The following is a 25,493-nucleotide window of genomic DNA, read 5'->3' on the forward strand; positions in this document are numbered from 1 at the left end:
CACTTAAACAAACACAATGTAACTCCAAGTCAATCACACTTATGTGAAATCAAACTGTCCACTTAGGAAGCAAAACTGATTGACAATAAATTCACATGCTGTTGTGCAAATGGAATAGACAAAAGGTGAAATTATAGGCAATTAGCAAGACACCCCCAATAAAGGAGTAGTGGTTCTGCAGGTGGTGACCACAGACCACTTTCCAGTTCCTATGCTTCCTGGCTGATGTTTTGGTCACTTTTGAATGCTGGCGGTGCTTTCACTCTAGTGGTAGCATGAGACGGAGTCTACAACCCACACAAGTGGCTCAGGTGGAGTGCAGCTCATCCAGGATGGCACATCAATGCGAGCTGTGGCAAGAAGGTTTGCTGTGTCTGTCAGCGTAGTGTCCAGAGCATGGAGGCGCTACCAGAGCAGGCCAGTACATCAGGAGGACGTGGAGGAGGCCGTAGGAGGGCAACAACCCAGCAGCAGGACCGCTACCAGGACCGCTGTAAGCACAACCCCCACCTGTGGACGTCAGGCCCCTCATACCACCCTCATGGAGTCTGTTTCTGACCGTTTAAGCAGACACATGCACATTTGTGGCCTGCTGGAGGTCATTTTGCAGGGCTCTGGCAGTGCTCCTCCTTGGCGACATTATCTGGCGGGATAAAGGGTAGCAGGTCCTGCTGCTGGGTTGTTGCCCTCCTACGGCCTCCTCCACGTCTCCTGATGTACTGGCCTGTCTCCTGGTAACTTGGAGTTACATTGTGTTGTTTAAGTGTTCCCTTTATTTTTTTGAGCAGTGTATATAAACACACACACACACACACACTACCGTTCAAACGTTTGGGGCCACTTAGAAATGTCCTTGTTTTTGAAAGAAAAGCAAATTTTTGTCCATTAAAATAACATAAAATTGATCAGAAATACAATGTATGTCACGCCTTGACCATAGAGAGCTTTTATTCTCTATGTTGGTTAGGTCGGGGTGTGATTTAGGGTGGGTCATCTAGGTGTTTATATGTCGATGTTGGCCTGTTATGGTTCCCAATCAGAGGCAGCTGTTTATCGTTGTCTCTGATTGGGGATCATATTTAGGCAGCCATTTCCCCTTAGTGCTTTGTGGGATCTTGTCTATGTATAGTTGCCTGTGAGCATTATTATTTAGCTTCACGTTTCGTTTTGTTGTTTTGTTCCTTTTAGTTTTCTTTTCCAAAATAAAGGATGGAAACATACCACGCTGCATTTTGKTCTACTCCTTATAATGATCGTGAAAGTGTAGACATTGTTAATGTTGTAAATGACCACTGTAGCTGGAAACGGCAGATTTTTTATGGGATATCTACAAAGGTGTACAGAGTCCCATTATCTGCAACCATCACTCCTGTGTTCCAATGGCACCCTGTGTTAGCTAATCCAAGTTTATCATTTTTTAAAGGCTTATTGATCATTAGAAACCCTTTTGCAATTATGTTAGCACAGCTGAAAACTGTTGTCCTGATTAAAGAAGCAATAAAACTGCCCTTCTTTTGACTAGTTGAGTATCTGGAGCATCAGCATTTGAGGGTTCGATTACAGGCTCAAAATGGCCCGAAACAAATAACCTTCTTCTGAAACTCGTCAGTCTATTCTTGTTCTGAGAAATGAAGGCTATTCCATGCGAGAAATTGCCAAGAAACTGGAAGATATCGTACAACGCTGTGTACTACTCCCTTCACAGAACAGCGCAAACTGGCGCTAACCAGAATAGAAAGAGGAGTGGGAGGCCCCGGTGCACAACTGAGCAAGAGGACAAGTACATTAGAGTGTCTAGCTTGAGAAACAGACGCCTCACAAGTCCTCAACTGGCAGCTTCATTAAATAGTACCTAAAAAAACAGACATATGGAAACCAAGTTTGGCTCCATCACATTTATTACATTCCAGCCATTACAATGAGTCCGCCCTGCTATTGAGCCCCACAGTGGACGTGTCATAATACCCATTAAACCAAAACACAGAAATCGTTCCAATCGTTTTTTCACCAATAATTTTTTCCATTGTGGATTTTAGACACACTTCAAATAACGTTTTTGTGTAGGCTTACCCTAGCACAACTTTTTAATAACCATGTAAATCTCTCAGAGACAATGTGATTTTTATCAATATACATTCTCAAGACTACAAATCCCTGCAAGCTCCTGCCCTTCATCACTAGCTGACACCTTTGCTGTCACCTAGCTAGCTACTTGATCCAAATGAAAGATATATTCAATATATTCCATATTTTAACGAATATTTTTCTTAGTTATTTAGTCTTGTACAGAATACTATCCTAGTAGCAGTCAGATATTTATGTCCCATGAATACTAGGCTAGTTTTTTCCCAAAGAAGCGATGTAGCTAGTAAGCTACCTACCTAGATGATATTAGCAGCATATCCTTATTTTAGCAGATCCTCTTCTCCTTCAGCCAGCGGAGGTCTTTATTTAATCCCTTGTAATTTCTGCCAACTATATGAACAAGGTGAAATCTATTTCAATTCATGGTGTCAGAACGCACTGCTGTATTAAACAATTCCTTTCTAATTTGTTGACATTTTCTGTTGCAGAATCAAAGCCAGAATAACTCATTGCAGAAAGTATCACTAATTATCAATCACGTAAAACACAGAACACCAACAATTGTTTGAAAGAAATCAAAATAATAAACAATGCATACGGTGCCGTCGCTAAGTATTCAGACCCCTTGACTTTTTCCACATTTTGTTTACGTTACAGCCTTATTCTAAAATAGATTTAAAAAATGTAAAATCCTCAGCAATCTACACACAATACCCAATAATGACAAAGAGAAAACAGGTTTACAGAACTTTTGAAAATGTATAAAGAAATACAGAAATACCTTATTTACATTAGTATTCAGACCTGAGATTTGAAATTGAGCTCAGGCGCATCCTGTTTCCATTGATCATCCTTGAGATGTTTCTACAAGTTGATTGGAGTACACCTGTGGTAAATTAAATTGATTAGACATGATTTGGAAAGGCACACACCTGTCTATTTAAGGTCTCACTGTTGACAGTGCATGCCAGAGCAATTACCAAGCCATGAGGTCGAAGGAATTGTCCGTAGAGCTCCGAGACAGGATTATGTCGAGGCACAGATCTGGGGAAGGGTACCAAAGAATATCTGCAGCATTGAAGGTCCCCAAGAACACAGTGGCCTCCATCAATCTTAAATGGAATAAGTTTGGAACCACCAAGACTCTTCCTAGAGCTGGCCGCTCGGCCAAACTGAGCGATCAGGGGAAAAGGGCCTTGGTCAGGGAAGTGACCAACAACCCGATGGTCACTTTGACAGAGCTCCAGAGTTCCTCTGTGGAGATGGGAGAACCTTCCAGAAGTACAACCATCTCTGCAGTACTCCACCAGTCAGGCCTTTATGGTAGAGTGGGCAGACGGAATCCACTCCTCAGTAAAAGGCACAGGGCAGCCCGCTTGGAGTTTGCCAAAAGTCACATAAAGGACTCACAGATCATGAGGAAGAAGTTTCTCTGGTCTGATGAAACCAAGATCGAACTCTTTGGCCTGAATGCCAAGCGCAATGTCTGGAGGAAACCTAGCACCATCCCTACGGTGAAGCATGGTGGTGGCAGCATCATGCTGTGGGGATGTTTTTCAGCGGCAGGGACTGGGAGACTAGTCAGGATCGAGGCAAAGATGAACTGGGCAAAGTACAGAGAGATCCTTGATGCAAACCTGTTCCAGAGCGCTTARGACCTCAGACTGGGGCGAAGGTTCACCTTCCAACAGGACAATGACCCTAAGCACACAGCCAACACAATGCAGGAGTGGCTTCGGGAAAAGTCTCTGAATTAGGGCTGGGCAATATATCGAGTTTCTTTTATATATTCGAGTTTATGTTTTTGCACGATATGGAAAATGCCTGTATCTCAAGAATCGAGGTTCTGTTATAATGTTGTAACATTTTACAAATGCAGCATCTCTTCTCTGTCAGCCCAATGTCGAATCACGATCACGAGGTTATCCACCAATCACAGCCTTTCACAACATGGTAACCCCTTTGGAGAAGTGTAGCGGCGGTAAGAGTTCCACCAAAATGGAAAGTGAGGAAGCCAGCTCAAATCAAATCCAATTTTACCGGTCACATACACATGGTTAGCAGATGTTAAAACTTCTTATGGCTGAGATCCCATTAACGGGATCGACTTGACAACAGCCAGTGAAAGTGCAGGGCGCCAAATTCAAACAACAGAAATCGCATAATAAAAATTCCTCAAACATACAAGTATTTTACACAATTTTAAAGATACACTTGTTRTTAATCCCAACACAGTGTCCGATTTCAAAACGTTTTTAAGACGAAAGCACACCAACTGATTATGTTAGGTCAGTACCTAGTCACAGAAAAACACATATTTCCAGCCAAAAAGAGGAGTCACAAAAAGCAGAAATAGAGATAAAATGAATCACTAACCTTTGATGATCTTCATCAGATGACACTCATAGGACTTCATGTTACACAATACATGTATGTTTTGTTCGATAAAGTTCATATTTATATCCAAAAATAGTTTACATAGTTTACATTGGCGCGTTATGTTCAGTAATGTTTTGCCTCCAAAACATCCGGTGATTTTGCAGAGAGCCACATCAATTTACAGAAATACTCATAATAAACATTGATTAAAGATACAAGTGTTTTACATGGAACTTTAGATAAACCTCTCCTTAATGCAACAGCTGTGTCAGATTTCAAAAAAACTTTACGGAAAAAGCACACCATGCAATAATCTGAGTACGGCGCTCAGACACAAAAACAAGCCATACAGGTACCCGCCATGTTGTGGAGTCAACAGAAGTCAGAAATAGCATTATAAATATTCACTTACCTTTGATGATCTTCATCAGAATGCACTCCCAGGAATCCCAGTTCCACAATAAATGTTTGTTTTGTTCGATAACGCCCACAATTTATGTCCAAATACCTCCTTTTTGTTTGCGCGTTTAGTTCCAAAATCCAAATTCATGACGCACAGGCCAGACGAAAAGTAAAAAAATCCCATTACAGTTCGTAGAAACATGTCAAAAGATGTATAGAATCAATCTTTAGGATGTTTTTAACATAAATCGTCAATAATGTTCCAACCGGAGAATTCCTTTGTCTGTAGAAATGCGATGGAACGCAGCTAACTCTCACGGGGCAGCGCCCAAATGAGCTCGTGGCACTCTGTCAGACACCTGACTCAATTAGCTCTTATTCCCTCATCCTTCACAGTAGAAGCATCAAACAAGGTTATAAAGACTGTTGACATCTAGTGGAAGCCTTAGGAAGTGCAATATGACCCTATASACACTGTTTATTGGATAGGCAAACCTACAAACCTCAGATTTCCCACTTCCTGGTTGGATTTTTTCTCAGGTTTTTGCCTGCCACATGAATTCTGTTATACTCACAGACATCATTCAAACAGTTTTAGAAACTTCAGCGTGTTTTCTATCCAAATCTACGAATACTATGCATATCTTAGCCTCTGAGCCTGAGTAGCAGGTAGTTCAGTACTGCCCCCAGCCATAAGAAGTTAATGCGAGTGTAGTGAAATTCTTGCAGCTCAGCCACTTGTGAGGATGAAATCACCCTCAAAAAGGGCAGCAATGTTTTTTCAGTACTATGGAAGTGGTTCGGGTTGAAGAGGTCTGATTTTCAGCAAACGAATGTATCGAAAGACAATTGCTACGAAAAGAAGCAGCACAACCAACCTCTTCCATCACCTGCAACTTATCTTGCGGCTTGGCAGCTGATATTTGTGGTCAACTGTACCTAACAGCTTTTTAAAGCCTGGCTTTCTACTGTAAAGATTGGGACCATATCTTTTGCTATGTAATAGGTCACTGCATCCGTTATCTGCTTCCACCTCAAACTTTTCTTGTCATAAGGGAATACGTTTGAAAAGGATGCAGCTATGGTAGTTTGTCTTTTAGCAGACGTTTTGGGAATCAGGCGACTGGATACGGCAGTGGGTAGGCTCACGCATTCCTCCCATTCTTAGGTACAGTTGACCACAAATATCAGCTGCCAAGCCGCAAGAATTTCACGGAAGAATCCCTGCTGCGATTGTACATTGCTAACGCCGAAAGAGTCGCAGAGAAGCTGGCTAGTGTTTCTTATTTTTCCACCACAGCCGACCTATTGTCGAGCAGAACGGCAGAGCCATACCTAAGTTTGACAGTCCACTACATAAATGAAGACTGGAAATTGCAAAATGTCTGCCTCCAGACGTCTTACTTCCCCGATGATCAGGACCCAAGGTATAGTAGCTGTTGCAACAGCTAATGGGGATCCTAATCAAATACCAAATAAGTTATAGCCCAGGGTCTCAATGACTCTTTGGCATCGTGGAACTGTGCTTCTACACCTGCATTGCTTGCTGTTTGGGGTTGTAGGCTGGGTTTCTGTACAGCACTTTGATATATCAGCTGATGTAAGAAGGGCTATATAAATACATTTTATTTTATTTTGATTTGGAAGATGTGCAAAGACCGACAGGTGCGCATGACAACAGACAGCTGGAGCAACATGATAAAAGCATTGCGCTTGATCAACTGGACCGGCCTGCTGTGCTTTGGGCACAGGCTTCACCTCGCCATTGGAAAGTGTGACATTGGATAATTAAAGTGCATTAAGAAAAGTTACGTGCAGACCAGCTGTACGCTAATGTGTTAGTAGTTGTGTTATTCTGCCAATCCWATAGCAAATAACCGCAGGCTGTTTTATTTATAACAAATTAACTAAATTAATACATTTTCAATCAAAATTATGATATAAATGACATATTCAAACAGATAGTGGTCAAACATTCCTAAACAATAGAATTGACGTGTGGGTGTGTGTTGTTCATTTGTTTTGCACAAATAGGCCTCGAGGCCTTGTATATTTGTTTTATTTTAATTTTAAAAAATCAATTAAGAGTTATGTCTTGGCCTTTTTTATTTTGTTTAGAGAAAAACAAGAAATCGAGATATACAGTTGAAGTCGGAAGTTAACATACACCTTAGCCAAATATATTTAAACTCAGTTTTTCACAATTCCTGACATTTTATCCAAGTAAAAATTCCCTAACTTAGGTCAGTTAGGATCATCACTTTATTTTAAGAATGTGAAATGTCAGAATAATAGTTGAGAGTATGATTTATTTTAGCTTTTATTTCTTTCATCACATTCCCAGTGGGTCACAAGTTTACATACACTTAATTAGTATTTGGTAGCATTGCCTTTGAATTGTTTAACTTGGGTCAAATGTTTTGGGTAGGCCTTCCACAAGCTTCCAACAATAAGTTGGGTGAATTTTGGCCCATTCCTCCTGACAGAGCTGGTGTAACTGAGTCAGCTTTGTAGGCCTCCTTGCTTGCACACACTTTTCAGATCTGCCCACAAGTGTTCTATAGGATTGAGATCAGGGCTTTGTGATGGCCACTCCAATACCTTGACTTTGTTGTCCTTAAGCCATTTTGCCACAACTTTGGAGGTATGCTTGGGGTCATTGTCCATTTGGAAGACCCATTTGCAACCAAGCTTTAACTTCCTGACTGATGTATTGAGATGTCGCTTCAATATATCCACATAATTTTCCTGCCTCATGATGCCATCTATTTTGTGAAGTGCACCAGCCCCTACTGCAGCAAAGCACCCCCACAACATGATGCTGCCACCACCGTGCTTCACGGTTGGGATGGTGTTCTTCGGCTTGCAAGACTCCCCCTTTTTCCTCCAAACATAACGATTGTCATTATGGCCAAACAGTTCTATTTTTGTTTCATCAGACCAGAGGACATTTCTCCAAAAAGTTTGATGTGCAGTTGCAAACCGTAGTCTGGCTTTCTTTATGGCAGTTTTGGAGCACTGGCTTCTTCCTTGCTGAGGAGCCTTTCAGGTTATGTCGATATAGGACTCGTTTTGCTGTGGATATAGATACTTTTGTACTTGTTTCCTCCAGCATCTCCACAAGGTCCTTTGCTGTTGTTCTGGGATTGATTTGCACTTTTCGCACCAATGTACATTCATCTCTAGGAGACAGAATGCATCTCCTTCCTGAGCGGTATGATGCGTACTATACTTGCGTACTATTTTTTGTACAGATGAGCGTGGTACCTTCAGGCATTTGGAAATTGCTCCCAAGGATGAACCAGACCAGGTATTGGCTGATTTCTATTGATTTTCCCATGATGTCGAGCAGAGGCACTGAGTTTGAAGGTAGGCCTTGAAATACATCCACAGGTACACCTACAATTGACTGAAATTATGTCAATTAGCCTATCAAATTCTTCTAAAGCCATGACATCATTTTCTGTAATTTTCCAAGCTGTTTTAAGGCACAGTCAATTTAGTGTATGTAAACTTCTGTGATACAGTGAATTATAAGTGAAATAATCTGTCTGTAAACAATTGTTTTGGAAAAATGACTTGTGTCATGCACAAAGTAGATGTCCTAACCAACTTGCCAAAACTATAGTTGTTAACAAGAAATTTGTGGAGTGGTTGAAAAACAAGTTTTAATTACATCATCCTAAGTGATTGTAAACTTCCGACTTCAACTGTATATCGTGAATTTTCCAAACCTCTGATATTTTTTAAAATATTACTTTTAGGCCATTTTAGGCCACTTGTCCAATGCTCTTAACCACTAGACTATCTGCCTCTGTGTACAGTAAATTATCATCGCTCATACACACTGACTGTTCATATTATTCCGCGTTCAAGTGCTAGTCTGAACTAGGAAACTAGGAATGTCCGACTTGCTAACTGGTTGTAGTTAATCACGTACTGCGTTCAATGAAGTCGGACATTTCCTCTTATCAAAAAACCCCAGAAGAAGCTAAATCAACGGCTATAGATGGACTTATCTTTAAAAGGAAGCGTCCTAATAACCAAGGCTGAAAGTATCTCTAGGCTAACATATGGCGCTATGTCTTTATATCTTGACAGTAAAATAAGCAAGGAGATAGACCAGAATCTTTTCAACTTTCTGCGTAGAAACCGTACCCATTACACCAGGAAAACTTTTGTTATGAACACTTATGAGTATGGTGGACTGAATTTTCTGGACTTTACTACCTTAAATAATACTTTTAAGATCAAATGAATAAAACAATTCCTAAGAAGACCTACTTYTATGTGTAATTTTATTCCTCATCATGTCTTCTCTACTTTTAGTGGCCTTAACTTCATGTTGGTTTGCAATTATAATATTGACAAAGTTCCAGTGAAACTTTCTGCTTTTCATCGGCAGGATTTCTTGTCATGGTCCTTAATTTATAAGCATAATTTTTCTCCACACATATATTATATATGGAATAATTGGGATATATTGTATAAAAATACTTCTTTGTTTTTAGAATATTGGTTCTGAAATAATATCCTATTGGTGAGCCAACTTCTAAATGCAGAGGGTTTTTTACTTAGTTATAAGGAATTCTTATCACTTTACAAGTTCCCTGTAACACCTAAAGATTTTGAAATTGTTTTAGATGCCATTCCCTCATGTGCTGCTTTATTATTCAGGAACGTGTCAAGACCTGTCCCTCAAAGCCTACCTTCCATTAATCCTGTTGACTCATCAGTAGGAAAGATTTGTTTATCTTTTGGTCCATTCAACAACATAGCGATTACGAACCTTGTTTCAGTAGGATGTTGTATCTATACCTTATGTCATGCCTTATAGGAATGGATTTATTGATAACATCTGTTGGAAAAAAGTTTGGATGTTGCCACACACATACCTACTTGTTAACAAAATTAAGAACGTTTCCTTTAAAATTGTTCATAAATATTATCCTGCCAACCACTATATGAAGAGATTTAAGGAAAACATCAACTCAAATTGTACCTTTTTGTAATCACCACCCAGAAACGTGTTGCATCTTTTTGGGCATTGTGTTTTTATTAGTGAATTTACATTTATAAATATGAAACTTTTCCATTAGCACAATTAGATTTATGAGGTAAAATGCTAGCACATGAATTCAGCAACTGACAATAGTTGAAACTGACGTCAACCGCGTCTCAAACACTTTCGGTAGGTCGTACTTGTGATTGGGCGATGGCTAGGCAATGTGAAACGGACCAATCCCTGCAGCGCTTGCTCAGAGGAACCCAGATCCAACATGGCGGAGGGAACTGGGTGTAAATAAACACACGTTAGACGTTTTAAAAGCTATAGCTAACAACACTCGCATTTTTGTGTATATGACATATTGTACCGGGGAAGTAAAATGTCAACTGACGGAAACAAGAAACAATTCTGGAAAAGAAACACAGCTAAGGTCCCTGGCAGGTTAGTGACGTGTTCCTTCTTGTTAGCTACATTTACTCACTGCTTGATAGCTAGCTACGTTACACTATTGAATCTGAAAAAGCATAGCACACTGACTGTAACGTTAAACCATTAACATTTTCTCATACCAAGAATGATTTCTTGCTTTATGTCATACTTTATGGGGTTGTCAAACGTATGCATGTGACAGTGAGTGCAGAGAACATATCAGCAGCCATTTGCTAGCTTAAGGCTAGTATAATTTAGTCGGATAGGTAAACAGCTAACTTAGCTAACCAGCCTAACATTCCTAGCTAGCCAGTTCGCTAACTTGCTAGGGTTTTCATTTAGCTAGCTAGTAGCCTTTTCTGATTGAACTGACTCGTTATCAGAGCGTATTGTAAACACACCAACAATGAAATAAGACGACTTATTTAACTTCTTTCGGATGTGTAGCCATGTTTCAAGTAACTTCCCATTTAGGTTAGCTAGCTACATGCTCATCAAATAATGAAATGGGGCATCACATTGCCAACTTCTGTTGTTTTCAAATGAAACCTGAGTAAACCAAAGTTAGTCTGCTCATTCATGCTCTACGACTTTGCTCTTTATTGGAGTGCACTTTAACTGAATCAAGGCATTAGTTGACAGAGACGTGTTATCCACTGTTCACTATAACACACTGTAATACAGTAATACATTCATTCAGTAGATTTATTGTCAATGCATAGCAATAGGTCACTGTGTTTTCTTTCCTCTCCACAGCATACAACACGTGTATGGTGCTCAACATCCTCCTTTCGACCCTCTTCTGCATGCTAAGTAAGTGTCTGATTAGTTGTACTGTATAGGCCCAACAGTATGTCTGAGTCACAGATGGCACCCCATTTCCTTCTAGTAGTGCACAATATAGGGAATAACGTGCCATTTGGGACATATTCTATAATGGTGACTGTTGGTACTTTGATGGGGATTTAAGATGGTCATTCAGGTTGAAGTAGTGAACGGACCTGAAAATCCAGTCAATAAACTGGGTGTGTTTAGCACTTTCAGAAAATACTGAGGCAAACATTCAATGCTATTGTAACTTCCTTAAGCCTCAAACACAGCGACATTGGGTTTTGGTACACCAGAAGTACATTCATTTCCAATGGAATGCTGTGTTTTCCTTGCAGCATTGCATTGCAGAGACAGTTTCAGTGCATTCTGTGTGGTGCATACATTGTATTTATCGAACGTATGCATCAAATTGTATGGCTTGACAGAAATGGTAGCAGAAGGTGAATGTTGAACTTTTGCACAGATATCCAGATGATGCTGCATACCAAATCAAATCAAATCAAATCAAATTTTATTAGTCACATACACATGGTTAGCAGATGTTAATGCGAGTGTAGCGAAATGCTTGTGCTTCTAGTTCCGACAATGCAGTAATAACCAACAAGTAATCTAACCTAACAATTCCACAACTACTACCTTATACACACACACAAGTGTAAAGGGATAAAGAATATGTACATAAAGATATATGAATGAGTGGTGGTACAGAACGGCATGGCAAGATGCAGTAGATGGTATAGAGTACGGTATATACATATGAGATGAGTACTGTAGGGTATGTAAACATAAAGTGGCATAGTTTAAAGTGGCTAGTGGTACATGTATTACATAAAGATGGCAAGATGCAGTAGATGATATAGAGTACAGTATATACATATGAGATGGGTAATGTAGGGTATGTAAACATTATATTAAGTGGCATTGTTTAAAGTGGCTAGTGGTACATTTTTACATAATTTCCATCAATTCCCATTTTTAAAGTGGCTGGAGTTGAGTCAGTATGTTGGCAGCGGCCGCTAAATGTTAGTGGTGGCTGTTTAACAGTCTGATGGCCTTGAGATAGAAGCTGTTTTTCAGTCTCTCGGTCCCTGCTTTGATGCACCTGTACTGACCTCGCCTTCTGGATGATAGCGGGGTGAACAGGCAGTGGCTTGGGTGGTTGTTGTCCTTGATGATCTTTATGGCCTTCCTGTGACTCGGGTGGTGTAGGTGTCCTGGAGGGCAGGTAGTTTGCCCCCGGTGATGCGTTCTGCAGACCTACTACCCTCTGGAGAGCCTTACGGTTGTGGGCGGAGCAGTTGCCGTACCAGGCGGTGATACAGCCCGACAGGATGCTCTCGATTGTGCATCTGTAGAAGTTTGTGAGTGCTTTTGGTGACAAGCCGAATTTCTTCAGCCTCCTGAGGTTGAAGAGGCGCTGCTGCGCTTCTTCACAACGCTGTCTGTGTGGGTGGACCAATTCAGTTTGTCCGTGATGTGTACACCGAGGAACTTAAAACTTTCCACCTTCTCCACTACTGACCGTCGATGTGGATAGGGGGGTGCTCCCTCTGCTGTTTCCTGAAGTCCACAATCATCTCCTTTGTTTTGTTTGACGTTGAGTGTGAGGTTATTTTCCTGAACACCACACTCCGAGGGCCCTCACCTCCTCCCTGTAGGCCGTCTCGTCGTTGTTGGTAATCAAGCCTACCACTGTAGTGTCATCCGCAAACTTGATGATTGAGTTGGAGGCGTGCATGGCCACGCAGTCGTGGGTGAACAGGAGTACAGGAGAGGGCTCAGAACGCACCCTTGTGGGGCCCCAGTGTTGAGGATCAGCGGGGTGGAGATGTTGTTACCTACCCTCACCACCTGGGGGCGGCCCGTCAGGAAGTCCAGKACCCAGTTGCACAGGGCGGGGTCGAGACCCAGGGTCTCGAGCTTGATGACGAGCTTGATGACGAGTACCATTTTACGCAATGATGCTGTCAGTGTGATCTATGCGTTAGGGCTATTGTAATTACAGAAACACTGCATGTCCTAGTTCGACTGTCTTTTTAAGCACCCGTTTGACTTGATTGAGGATAGGGAATTATGTCCGCTCCACTTTAGCCTGGCTGTCTAACTGTTTAATCAACACTAGCTACATCGTTGCCTTGCCAAGACAACAGCAGATTGGCTCAAGGGCAATTCCACAGTAACAGAATCATGCTTTGACTCAGTTTTTTCACTTTCAAATGAATGCCAAACAAAAAACATTGATTCAAAGTTGACCTGACCATAAAAATTTATGCACAATGACTATGGTAATGGGATTACGGTAAAATCTCCCTTAGGTTTTTATGAGACCACATTTTCCAAGAACTCTGATAAATATCGGTTCCAAATTAAGATTCAAAGATGTCTGCAGAAAGATTGGGGTGTCAGCTATGACATGGCACCTTGTTTGAAAAAAATATATTTTGGTTATTGAACTACAGTCAGTGAAGTGGATTTACACCCGGTAATATAATTATGGTAATGGCATTGCAACATGGGTCCTTGATCTGTACTACACAGAAATGCATAATTATGGATATGATGTTATTGTCGTCATATTTTACGAGTTTGAACAGCACAGAAGAGGACAGTACAATACAGCAGAGTAGAGTTCAGTAAAGTATAGTACTGTATTTTACTGTCCTTTATTATACTGTACTATTGTATTGGACTGTACTCTACTGTGCTCTACTCACTGTACTGTGCTCTACTCACTGTTCTGCACTGTGCTATTCAAACTTACGTCTATGATACAGTAGGTTCAGATTTGGTCCAGTCTGTTTCGCCTGTGGATGTTAACGTCAAGGCCAGGGTGTCCCRACCAAATGTGAACTACTTTTCAATGTTCATGAACGTTCGGTGTTGGTCGGTGCTCAGTGGGTGAGGATGCTAGTAAATGGAAAGAGGGAAAGAGAGAGGGGTCATGGGTAGGTGTCAGTAAGACATTAACTGGGTCTCAGACTGGTTTAACACTCTTGGTTAGACTACCAGACAACAGAAAGACAAATACATTTATTTTGAGCTGAACATAAGTGTGCCAGTGGAAGGGAGGACAATAGAAGGTGACTGTGGTTTGTGACTTATTATTTCCCGTTGTAGCCAATTCAGTTGCAGGTATTCCATTACAGATTTTTTTTTCGTGGGGTTATTAAATTGGTAACGGATTACCAGTTTTAATTACATAATAATTAGTAAACAACATTTATATCAGTAAAATCACTAACTACTGGTAGGTCTACCATTCCTTGTTACTTCTGCTAACTTTCATTATCCTCCCTTATGAGGAAGAGAAATTAGAAAATATCTCAAAGATATCAGTTTTTGGTAACAGAATTACAAGGTACAAGACAATATTTCTTAAACTTACAGAAGGTAAGCAATTTCTCCAATACTAAATATAAGTGTTGATATTAGTTGTCAGGGGTCTATATATCAACATTATGGTCTTTTGATGGATTTCTAACACCGTTGAAGACTTTTTCTCGCAGATTTTTTTCCTAAGATCCCTTTTCCATTATAATTATTATTTAACTTTTYACCCCTTTTTCTCCCCAATATTTGTGATATCAAATTGGTAGTTACAGTCAAGTCCCATCACTGCAACTCCCGTACGGACTCGAGAGCCGTGTGTCCTCTGAAACACGACCCTGCCAAGCCGCACTGCTTCTTGACACACTGCTCGCTTATCCCGGGAGGCAGGTGCACCGATGTGTCGGAGGAAACACTGTACAACTGGCGACCGTGTCAGCGTGCATGCGCCTGGCCCGTCATAGGTGTTGCTATTGCACGATGGGACAAGGACATCCCGGCTGGCCAAACCTCCCCTATCCCGGACGACGCAGGGCCAATTGTGCGTTGCCTCATGGGTCTCCCGGTCTCGGCCGTCTGCGACACATCCCGGGATCGAGCCCGGATCTGTAGTGACGTCTCAGGCACTGCAGTGCCTTTGACCGCTGCGCCACTCGGGAGGCCCTTTTCCATTTGTTTATCCAGAAATCAAAGCCTTGACTATGCTGAATTTTTAAGGTGGAAAATGGTTGAAAAATGTATGTATGCCTTAATTTCCCCAAAGTATATAGCTTTCATTTGACAATTTTTTTTATGTGCCTATGAACTTCACATGTTGGTGCTCATGTCTCCTTTTCGATGGAAATTCCCTAAAGCAGAGACAGACTGATACCTAGAAGGGCTTACTTCTCAGGCTGCCTGGCACCGACTATATATTTGTTCATGATCTGTCTTATCCCCATTTGACATCTGTTTAGATTAACACACACAGATCCAAGGTAGGCCTAATCAAATACTCTATATAGGTAACAGTATAATATTCTCTCTGCTGGCTCTCTGGGCTGTGCAGTCCAGTCTAGCACCGTTCTGAAACTCCACCCATCTGCTCACATACCAGTATACCAAGTATATTCTCCCAACTGTTGGTTGTGGGTTGACAAGGAGGGAGCAGAAAGCAGCTGATCTTCAGTAATAGGCTTTTGTTGCTTTGCCATTGAGATTAAAGTGCAGCAAGTCTAATCATGTGGTTGATGTCCACAGAGGGGTTTATTTCAGTTACTTGTTATTGTTAGGCTGAGTACCATAGTTTTATCACCTGTCAGGAGTGGGCTAGTCACAGGCAGAGTCATATTGGCTTTGCTTTTGTTATGCTAATACTTGGTTTTGAATGAAAATAATAAGATGGAAAGGAAGGGTCCCCCCTCCCTCTCTTCCACGTGTGCTGTTTTTCAATCTTTGGTGCACACCTGAGTCTCATGGACATGAGAGGAAAAAGGATGCATTTAAATTGGCTTTTTATTAAATTTTTCCCCCCTGAAGAAAACATCTCTCATACACAAAGGAGTGTTTTCTGTGAGATTGTATTTTTAATTGATTTCATCTCTGCGCTATGATTGTGTACCTTTTACAATAACCATTTTGAAATAATTTAAATAGATGCTTACTCATTGATTGTCCTTGTGTAATGTTTTTGTGGTTGTCTAATTTCTTTCATTATCGTCATTCAGTTTTTTCCAACATTATCGTCAGTCAGTTATTTTCAACATTGGCTCGCTGCGTCAACGTGAGAATATCCATCCGTAGCCTGTCGATATCAAGGGCACACCTGCAGTCTGACTAATATAACTTAAAAAAGGCCCGTGCATTTTTGGAATTTAGTACAAGATTATGCTCTTTGGCTGAAGTAGGCACTTTTTGACAAACCGTATTTGGCATTTGAATCTTAATGCCATCTAATGGACAATTGAAGGTTGTTTGAAGTTGCCTTTCCAGAGTGAATTTGGCTCCCTGTCCTAATCTTTCATGGCCCTTCTGTTCATCCTTTCTAAGTTTTACACTTGACCTTCAAATCACCATTATTACCAACCTCTTCCACCTTCCGCAAAAAATAACATGAATTGAAAATGTTGGTGCTTTTTGATGTCTTCTTTAATGTTTTGGATGACTTCTAGTACCCTAAACGTCTCCTTATGTTTCTCCTTCTCAGTCTAATCAAAGCGGGCAACAAGCCCCAGACGACACCGGGAGGGAAGCCAAAGAAAGCCACCACCTTCCAGGAGTTTGAGAGCATCACCAGCGATGCCTGGGACGTGGGGGACGATGACGACGAGCTGCTCGCCATGGCCGCACAGAACCTCAACATCGAGGTCGTCATGGAAACCGCCAACAAGGTGATCCTATGATGTAAACATACACAGCAGTCAGTCATCCTTGTATGTTTCAAAGGTTCTTATTATGCACTCATAAGCCCTTTTTATGTTAACTTGTAAGCCCTTATAATACATTAAGCTGTTTGTAAGGAGTAAAAAAATTTAATATGTTGTTATTATCATTATGCAGGTTATCGAGAACCACAGCAAGCAGCAGGAGAAGCAGAGACAGGACGATGCCGGCGCGTCAGAGCTGGAGGAGAGAGAGGAAGAGGACGCAAATGAAGAAGAGGAAGAGCAGGGGGAGGAAGGGGAGGAATCGACCCCTGAGGTGTCGTTTGCCTCTGAGCCCAGCCCGCTCAGCGATGGCAGACTTGTGAAGTCACTGAGTGAGGCCCCCATCGGATCACCTAAGGGTAAGTTTACATCTGTCGCACGTTTCTCTCTTCTCGGTCTCGCTCTCCCGCTCTCTATCTCTCTTCCTCTCTATCCATCAATTAACAAACAGACAAACAAACAAATGTAAGCTTCAGGTGAGGTGACAGATGCGACTATCAACTTCTTAACTATCTCCAGTCTCCACCCATTTCTTCTATATGTAATATTTCCTCTCCCCCTGCCTCTGCTCTGAGCCTGTTAGGCCTTTCATGTTAATTTGTAAGTGTGGTAACAGCAGCAGAGGGTGGTGTTTGTGTTGTGCAGTAGGGAATGGCTGCCTGCTGTCTGTGGTGGTGCAGGAGATAAGAAAGCAGCCCGTAGCAGCCCTAACACCAGTAGTTATCTCCATGGAGGAGACACTGGCTGAACAGATACTGTCTCGTGTCTGCTCCATTCACCTGTGTTGTTCAGTACACACACCCATGCATATATATATATATACACACACACACACACACGAAGACAGACGCGCACACACACACGAAGACAGACGCGCGCATACACACACACATACTGCCGCCCCCTGCTCACACACTCCTCTTCCTGCTGGGAGAGACGACATATTATCTCTGATTGTTCTGCTCTCTATTATTCAGTCAACTGTAGTGTTTGGGTAAATTATAAATCTTGGTGATAATGCAGTGCCTGTTGAGCTTCCCCCTCTCTTCTTGTTTTCTGTCTGCATGAAGTGATAGTACTCACACACTCCCCTTTGCATGCTGTGTTCAAACAAAGCTGCCACCTTGAGCTCAACTCATCACATAAAACCTCAGTGTTCATTTTCCATTAGTCACATCACTATAATCTTGTTGTGTCTATCTGGTAGCTGCTCTCTACCCCCTTCTATCCTCTCCCGTCTGTCTAACCTGGCACTCCCCTGCCTCCCTGCCTTCTGATGTGTTGTTGTTGTCTGCTGCTGTGGTCTGTCTCTGTGGACCCAGCTGCCTGGTCCTATATTAGATAATGGCCCACTGCAAGGCTTTCATTAGGCTTCAGCACCCAGCCTGCACTCAGGCTGCTCTCTGCTAATGGACAGACAGACAGACAGACAGACATACAGAGAGTGGGCTGACCTCGACCCTGCAGCACTCTACACCCTCTCTGGGTGTCCTCCACTGTCCTCTACCTTCTGCTGCTGGGAACACACTCTACTCTGCCCTGTAATTGTCTCTAATCGGGGTTTTCTGTTGCTGGAATGGAGAAAGGTGGTTGGGTTACACAGTATTTGTGTGTGTCTGTTTGATTGACGTGTGACTTCAATGGGTGCGCTCGGAGGAGAGGTGCTTGCAACAGGTGTGCGTGTTTGTCTGTGTGTTTTTTATGTGTGCCCAAGTGTGTGTGCATCTTTGTGTGTGCCTGCGTGTTTATTGTTCTCAGTGTCTGTCCCCTCTCTCTGTTTATCCAGATGCGGCCGGAGAGAGAGCGTCGCTCCACAGACAGCAGTCCCTGCCCCACCGGCCCACCATCCCCATGGTGGCTCGTATAGCTGACCAGAACACCTCCGGGACCCCAGCCATGACGGAGAGAGAGGCCTCTCGCCTGGACAAGTTCAGACAGGTCCTGGCTGGACCCAACACTGACCTTGGTATGTTTCTGGATATTGATTACAGATCTAAGATCAGACGCCTGTAGGAACGATGGTCATGGGGATCGTTGAACCACAGCGTTTGAATCTCTGATATGTGCTTTGTGTAGGAACGTTACCACTTAACCACACAGGTTCACCCCAATCCTGAACTAAACCATTTAGGGGGRAAATATATCTGACCCTGTGTCATTGCTTTGGGTTACAACACCTCCCTGTCTCACCTTGCTAAGATAAAGACATCCTCTTTAAAAAAAAATAGAAAACACCGTTCCCAGCTCTGTGGTAATGAACTCGATCTGAGAAAACAAGCAGTGAAACATCTGCGGTGTTCTAACCATGCCATATGAATAGCTGAGGGGGAACTAAGCTCTGCCATCTGGCCAGTGGCCACCGTGCATAATCCAAGGGACTCWAATTATGATTTTAGTTTTTACTTGCTCGTTCTATAGCTTACTTCTACTGTACTACTTTGAGATGTTTTATTTTATTTATCCTTTATTTAACTAGGCAAGCCAGTTAGAGCTAATTCTTATTTACAATGACGGCCAAACCCGGACGACGCTGGGTCAGTTGTGTGCCGCCCTATGGGACTCCCAATTACCGCTAGATGTGATGCAGCCTAGATGAGATGGTGCTTAACTTGTGATCCAAGGCCATAATGGGGTAACGGCAGTAGCTTCGGTATAGTTCTTCTATGGGCATTTATATGGCCGACTTGAACGTTTTATGGGTTATGCTTTCAACTTCTACGGGCTATTCTGTGGAGGATTTAAAGTTCTATGGGTGATTTGAAKGAGTCTATTCACCCTTTGACTCCCACTTGTTCTCCTATAAGTTTCAAGGTCTTGTTCTTTGTCAGTCCCCTAATCTTGCAGCATCTGTCTGTCTTATCAGCTCCGTCCTGGAAAGGCATGGGGGCAGATCGCTAGTGAGTTGCATTGGAGCTGCTCAGGTGGGCGCGCGGGTGTGTACGTGTTGTCAGACTCACTCTTAGCCCTTTTGTACCCTTGATGATTTTCCCTGCAGTCGTCTTTTGCAATGCTCTGAATGTCCTTGGATTGTGCTGTGTGATTGTGTGTGTGCCGTCCGTTCCGCCTCTATGATTCCAGCTTCCGTCGTCGTGCCCGAGCCAGAGGTGAAGGTGTCTTGGTGAGGTTATACCTGTGAGGGTATAAGAGWCATTGTGATAGCGCTGGTTCAACCCGCTAGCTGTATCATTTTGTGAGGCTTAGTGTCACTGACTGTCTGTCTAGTCTATACAACCTGAGGTGAGCTATAAGTCACGAGGTAGGTTCAGGGTCATGCCGAGACGTAGGGGGGGGGTTAAGGGACGTGCTGAATGTCAAAAGACCACGTCCGATTTTGAAAGGCTAAGACCATAACAGGTTCGCCTTTTTTGCCACCTGTTCCATTTTCAATAGACACATGTAACCGGGACAGCTCATGACTAAAGAAGGGACCACTATATAGAGCTCAGTTGATACACAAACAGTGGTGAGTTTTTTTYCAAGTTTTAATGTCACATGTACTAGTACAGTGAAATGCCTTTCTTGGAAACTCAAAACCCAACAATGCAATAATCAATACCATGAGAAATAAGAATATGAAATACCCAAAGTAAGTAAGCATACTATATACTGGAAATATTTAAAAAGTCAGTTCTAATACCATATTTACATGGGCAGGGATACTGGAGTGATGGAGGTAGATATGTAAAGGGCTTAGGCAACAGGATATAAGATAAACAGAGTAACAGCAGCTTKTATGTGAGCAGGTGTGTAGAGTCAGTATAAATGTATGTGCATATTATGTGTGAGTGAGAAAATCATGGAGTGAGTGTTTGTGTGTGTGTTGGGGTGACAGTGTGTGTGAGTGTGCATAGAGACAGTGGAAGATTGAAATAAAAGGTCAAAGAAGATATTCTGTGTATATATTTTGTTAGCTATTTATCAGTCGTATTGCTTTGGGAGAGAAGCTGTTCAGGAGCCTGTTGGTGTCAGACTTGATGCACCTGTACCTTTTTGCCGTGCRGCAGCAGAGAAAATAGTCTATGGCTTGGGTGGTTGACGATTTTCCGGGCCTTATTTTCACACCGCCTGATATAGAGGTCCTGGATGGCTGGGAGCTCGCCCCAAGTGATGTACTGGGCTGTCCGCACAACCCTCTGTAGCGCCATGCAATCGAGGGCGGTGCTATTGCCATACTAAGCAGTGATGCAGCCAGTCAATATGCTCTCAATGGTACAGCTGTAGAATCATTTGAGGGCCAATGCCAGACTTTTTTAACATCCAGAGGGGGAAGCGGCACTGTCGCGCCTTCTTCACGACTGTGCGCGTGTGTGCTTGGACCATTTTAAGTCTAGTGATTTGGACTCAGAGGAACTTGAAGTTGTCTACCTGCTCCACAGTCGCCCCATTGATGTGGATGGGGGCGTGCTCACCCCCCCCCCCCGGTCCTGCTGACGTTGAGGGAGCGGTTGTTGCTCCGGCACCACACTGCCAGGTCACTGACCTCCTCCCTGTAGGCTGACTCATTGTCGCTGGTGATCAGGCCTACCACCGTTGTGCTGTCAGCGAACTTGATAATGGTTTCGTGCGTGGCCACACAGTTGTGGGTGAACAGGGAGTACAGGAGGGGWCTAAGCACACACCCCTGTGGGGCACCTGCATTAAGGGTCAGGTGATGTTGCCTAACCTCACCACCTGGGGTCGGCCCGTCAGGAAGTCCAGGATCCAGTGACCTTGGGTGTTCAGATCCAAAGTCATAAGCTTGGTGACGAGCTTGGAGGGGACACTGGTGTTGAACGCTGAGCTGTAGTCAATGGACATCATTCTCACATAGGTATTCCGCTTATCACGGTTGGTGAGGACAGTGTGGAGTGCAATTGAGATTGTTGGGGCGGTATRCAAACTGGAGTGGGTCTAGGGTGTCTGGAATGAGGGAGTTAATGTGTGCCATAACCAGCCTCTCATAGCACGTAACGATTACAGAAGTGAGTGCTACAGGGTAGTAGTCATTGTGTCATGAAGCCTTAACGTTCTTAGGAACAGGAATGMTTGTGGTCATCTTAAACATGGGGATTACAGACTGGGACAAAGAGGTTTTGAAAATTACTATGAATTTGCCTGCCAACTTTTCTGTGTATGCTCTGAGCACGCGCCCTGGAATACCATTGGGGGCCGTGGCTTTGAGGGTGTTGACCTGATTTAAAGACCCTTCTCACGTTGGCCTCGGTGAGTGAGATCACCAAATCCTCTGGGTCAGTGACACCAGGYTCAATGTTGTTGTCAAAGCGTGCATAAAATGCATTGAGTTCGTCTGGTAGAGCGGCATCGTTGGGCAGACCATGGTTGGGTCTTCCTTTGTAATCCGTAATGGACTGTAACCACATGAGGCGGGCGGCAGAGTCTGTGTAATATGATTCCACCTTATTCCTATATTGTTCTTTTTCTCGTTTGATGACTCTGCGGAGGTCATAGCGGGCCTTCTTGTACTTATTCCTTTCTTCGGCCGTAGCATCAGGGTTGTCAACGATAGCTCTGTGTGCGGTAGCCCTGTTTAGTTTAACGACAACCTCTGTGTTAATCCAGGGCTTTTGATTGGGGAAGCAGCGAACCTTCACCGTGGGTACAACGTCGCCGATGCATTTTCTAATGAAGCCGGTGACGGAGGTGGTTATCTCGTCAATGTTAGCGCYGGAGTCTTGAAACGTATTCCAATCAGCGCTAGCAAAGCAGTCCTGTAGCATGACCTCTGATTCTGGTGACCATTTCTCAACAGCGTGAATCACGGGTACTTCCTGTTTGAGCTTCTGCTTGTAAACAGGAAGTAAGTCACGATCTGATTTGCCGAATGGCTGACGAGGGAAGGTCTTGTATGCTTTCTTGTGGGTAGAAAAGCAGTGGTCTAGGACTTTATTGCCTACAGTGGCTTTGGAGACGTGTTGATGGAAGTTGGGCATCACGTGTCTTTGTGACGGCAAATTAAAATCGTCAGCAACCAGAAAGGCAGCCTCTGGGTGTAGGTTTTCCTGCTTGTTTATAGCCTTGTACAGTTTGTTAAGCGCCAGCTTGTTCTTTTTATTGTCCTGAGGTGGAATGTATACAGCATTCACAATAACAGCTGAAAACTTCCTCGGGAGGTAGAAGGGTCGGCATTTGACCATCAGGTATTCCAAGATGGGTGAGCAGTGGGTCAACACTTCCACCAAGCTGGAATTAGCACACCAGTTGGACTTGATGAAGAGGCAACCCCCCCCCATCAATTTCCCCGATTCCACTGTCCTGTCCTCCCTGTGAATGGAGAATCCATCGAGTTGGATAGCCGTGGGGGGTATCTTGTCCGAGAGACATGTTTCTGAAAAGCAAAGAATATTGCAGTTCCCCCTTACAAAAATGTACCATGGTAGTACATTTTTTTTGGTCACTACGATGGCAGGGGTCTTCGAGGGGCTGGAGTTTGCCTCTTCCACGGTAGTGACCAAAAAACATGATTGTACCGAGTAACGTGGCATGAAAATACCATAGTATTTGCACAAGTACCATGGTATTTTCCTGCCATGGTAGTGACCAAAAAGCATTATATTTTTTAAATTGTACTTGCTACCATGGTACAAATATTAACCATGGTAGTACAATGAAACAAATAATATGGTTTTGTACTAGCATACATGAGAGCATGGTAGTTGTTTACAATGTGTTATGATGTGTCCCACCGTTTTTTGGGGAAAAGTGACCAAAAACGTAGTAATGTATAGTACTTGGCTAGGTAGAGCATGGCACATGCAACACCAGGGTTGTGGGTTCGATTCCCACAGAGGACCAGTACGAACAAATAAGAAAATGTAAGCTCTCACTACTAAGTCGCTCTGGATAAGAGCGTCTGCTAAATGACAAATGTAAAATGTACTCACGTGATGCAACATTGACTACTCGCTCTGCAATGGCAAAGCGTAGGCCTAGTACCCTCTTAAACCCCTTTAGCTCATAGTGAACCACAACACACACGGTCTAGTACTGTAGTGTACCCTCTTAAAACTTGGGACCTGGATAGAGTATGGTGAGAAGAATGTATTCTGAAACCTTGAAGAATTAAAAACGTTAGTTTATCTTGTACTTCTCTCATCCATACAGTTTTCAGTTGGCTCTCTCTCATTCAACTGACTTGGCTACTCGTATRCAATTCTAAATAGCCAACATACACTATATATACAAAAGTATGTGAACACCCCTTCAAATGAGTGGATTCTGCTATTTCAGCCGATTGCTGACAGGTGTATAAAATCGAGCACACAGCCATGAAATCTCCATAGACGAACATTGGCAGTAGAATGGCCTTACTTAGAGCTCAGTGAATTTCAATCTGGCACCGTCATAGAATGCCACCTTTCCAACAAGTCAGTTTGTAAGATTTCTGCCCAGCTGGAGATGCCGCGGTCAACTGTAAGTGCTGTTATTGTGAAGTGGAAACGTCTAGGAGCAACAACGGCTCAGCTGCGAAGTGGTAGGCCACAACGTCAGCACAATAACTGTTCGTTGGTAGCTTCATGAAATGAGTTTCCATGGCCTAGCAGCAGCACACAAGCCTAAGATCACCATGCACAATGCCAAGCGTTGGYTGGAGAGGTGTAAAGCTCGCCACAATTGGACTCTTGATTAGTGGGAACGTGTTTTCCGGGGTGATGAATCACACTTCACCWTCTGGCAGTCCGWCAGACGAATCTGGGGTTGGCAGATGCCAGGGGAATGCTACATGCTCCAATGCATAGTGCCAACTGTAACGTTTGGTGGAGTCGGAATAATGGTCTGGAGCTCTTTTTCATGGTGTGGGCTATGCCCCTTAGTTCCAGTGATGGGAAATCTTAACGCTACAGCATACAATGACATTCTAGACGAATCTGTGCTTTCAACTTTGTGGCAGTTTGGCTAAGGCCCTTTCCTGTTTCAGCATGACAATGCCCCTGTGCACAAAGCGAGGTCCATACACAAATGGTTTGTCGCGATTGGTGTGGAAGAACTTGACTGGCCTGCACAGAGCCCTGACCTCAACCCCATCGAACACCTTTGGGATGAATTGGAACGACGACTGCGAGCCAGGTCTAGTCGCCCAACGTCAGTGCCCGTCCTCACTAATGCTCTTGTGGCTGAATGGAAGCAAGTCCCCACTGCAATGTTCCAACATCTAGTGGAAAGCCTTCCCAGAATAGTGGAGGCTGTTATAGCAGCAAAGGGGGGRCCAACTCCATATTAATGCCCATGATTTTTGAATGAGATGTTCGACGAGAAGTTGTCCACATACTTTTGGTCATGCAGTGTATACATTCTTATCTCATAGATACATTTTAATTATGTAATTCTTATTATTCACTGGGTTGTTATAACCATGAATGCTGATTGGCTGACAAAACATTTATTTTTTACTGCTCCAGTAACGTTGGTAACCAGTTCATAATACAATAAGGCACCTCAGCGGTTTGTGGTATATGGCCACGGCTGAGGGCTGTATACATGCACTCCGCTTAGCGTCGTGCTTAAGAACAGCCCTTAGCCGTGGTATATTGGCCATATACCACACCCCCTTGGGCCTTGTTGCTTAAACATATCCCCAAAGACACCAAGTTACAATGTTTCCCTTTGTGTATACTATGTGTGAATGTTCG

The 25,493-nt window shown here is 43.1% G+C and overlaps 1 protein-coding gene across 2 annotated transcripts in view; it reads left to right on the forward strand.

Annotated features, from left to right (window-relative positions):
• The first annotated feature begins 10,139 nt into the window (after positions 1-10,139).
• The window catches only part of LOC111951281 (TBC1 domain family member 22B), a 205,656-nt gene continuing 190,302 nt past the window's right edge, over positions 10,140-25,493 (forward strand). For both annotated transcript variants that reach the window (XM_023969344.2, XM_023969338.2), the window contains exons 1-5: positions 10,140-10,315; positions 11,060-11,116; positions 16,647-16,830; positions 17,000-17,225; positions 18,653-18,832. In XM_023969344.2, coding sequence (XP_023825112.1) covers positions 10,254-10,315; positions 11,060-11,116; positions 16,647-16,830; positions 17,000-17,225; positions 18,653-18,832 — 709 coding nt within the window. In that variant the 5' untranslated portion in view covers positions 10,140-10,253. The remainder of the gene's footprint in view (positions 10,316-11,059; positions 11,117-16,646; positions 16,831-16,999; positions 17,226-18,652; positions 18,833-25,493) is intronic.

Source organism: Salvelinus sp. IW2-2015, linkage group LG3 (assembly GCF_002910315.2).
Source record: "Salvelinus sp. IW2-2015 linkage group LG3, ASM291031v2, whole genome shotgun sequence".
Classification (NCBI taxonomy): domain Eukaryota; kingdom Metazoa; phylum Chordata; class Actinopteri; order Salmoniformes; family Salmonidae; genus Salvelinus; species Salvelinus sp. IW2-2015.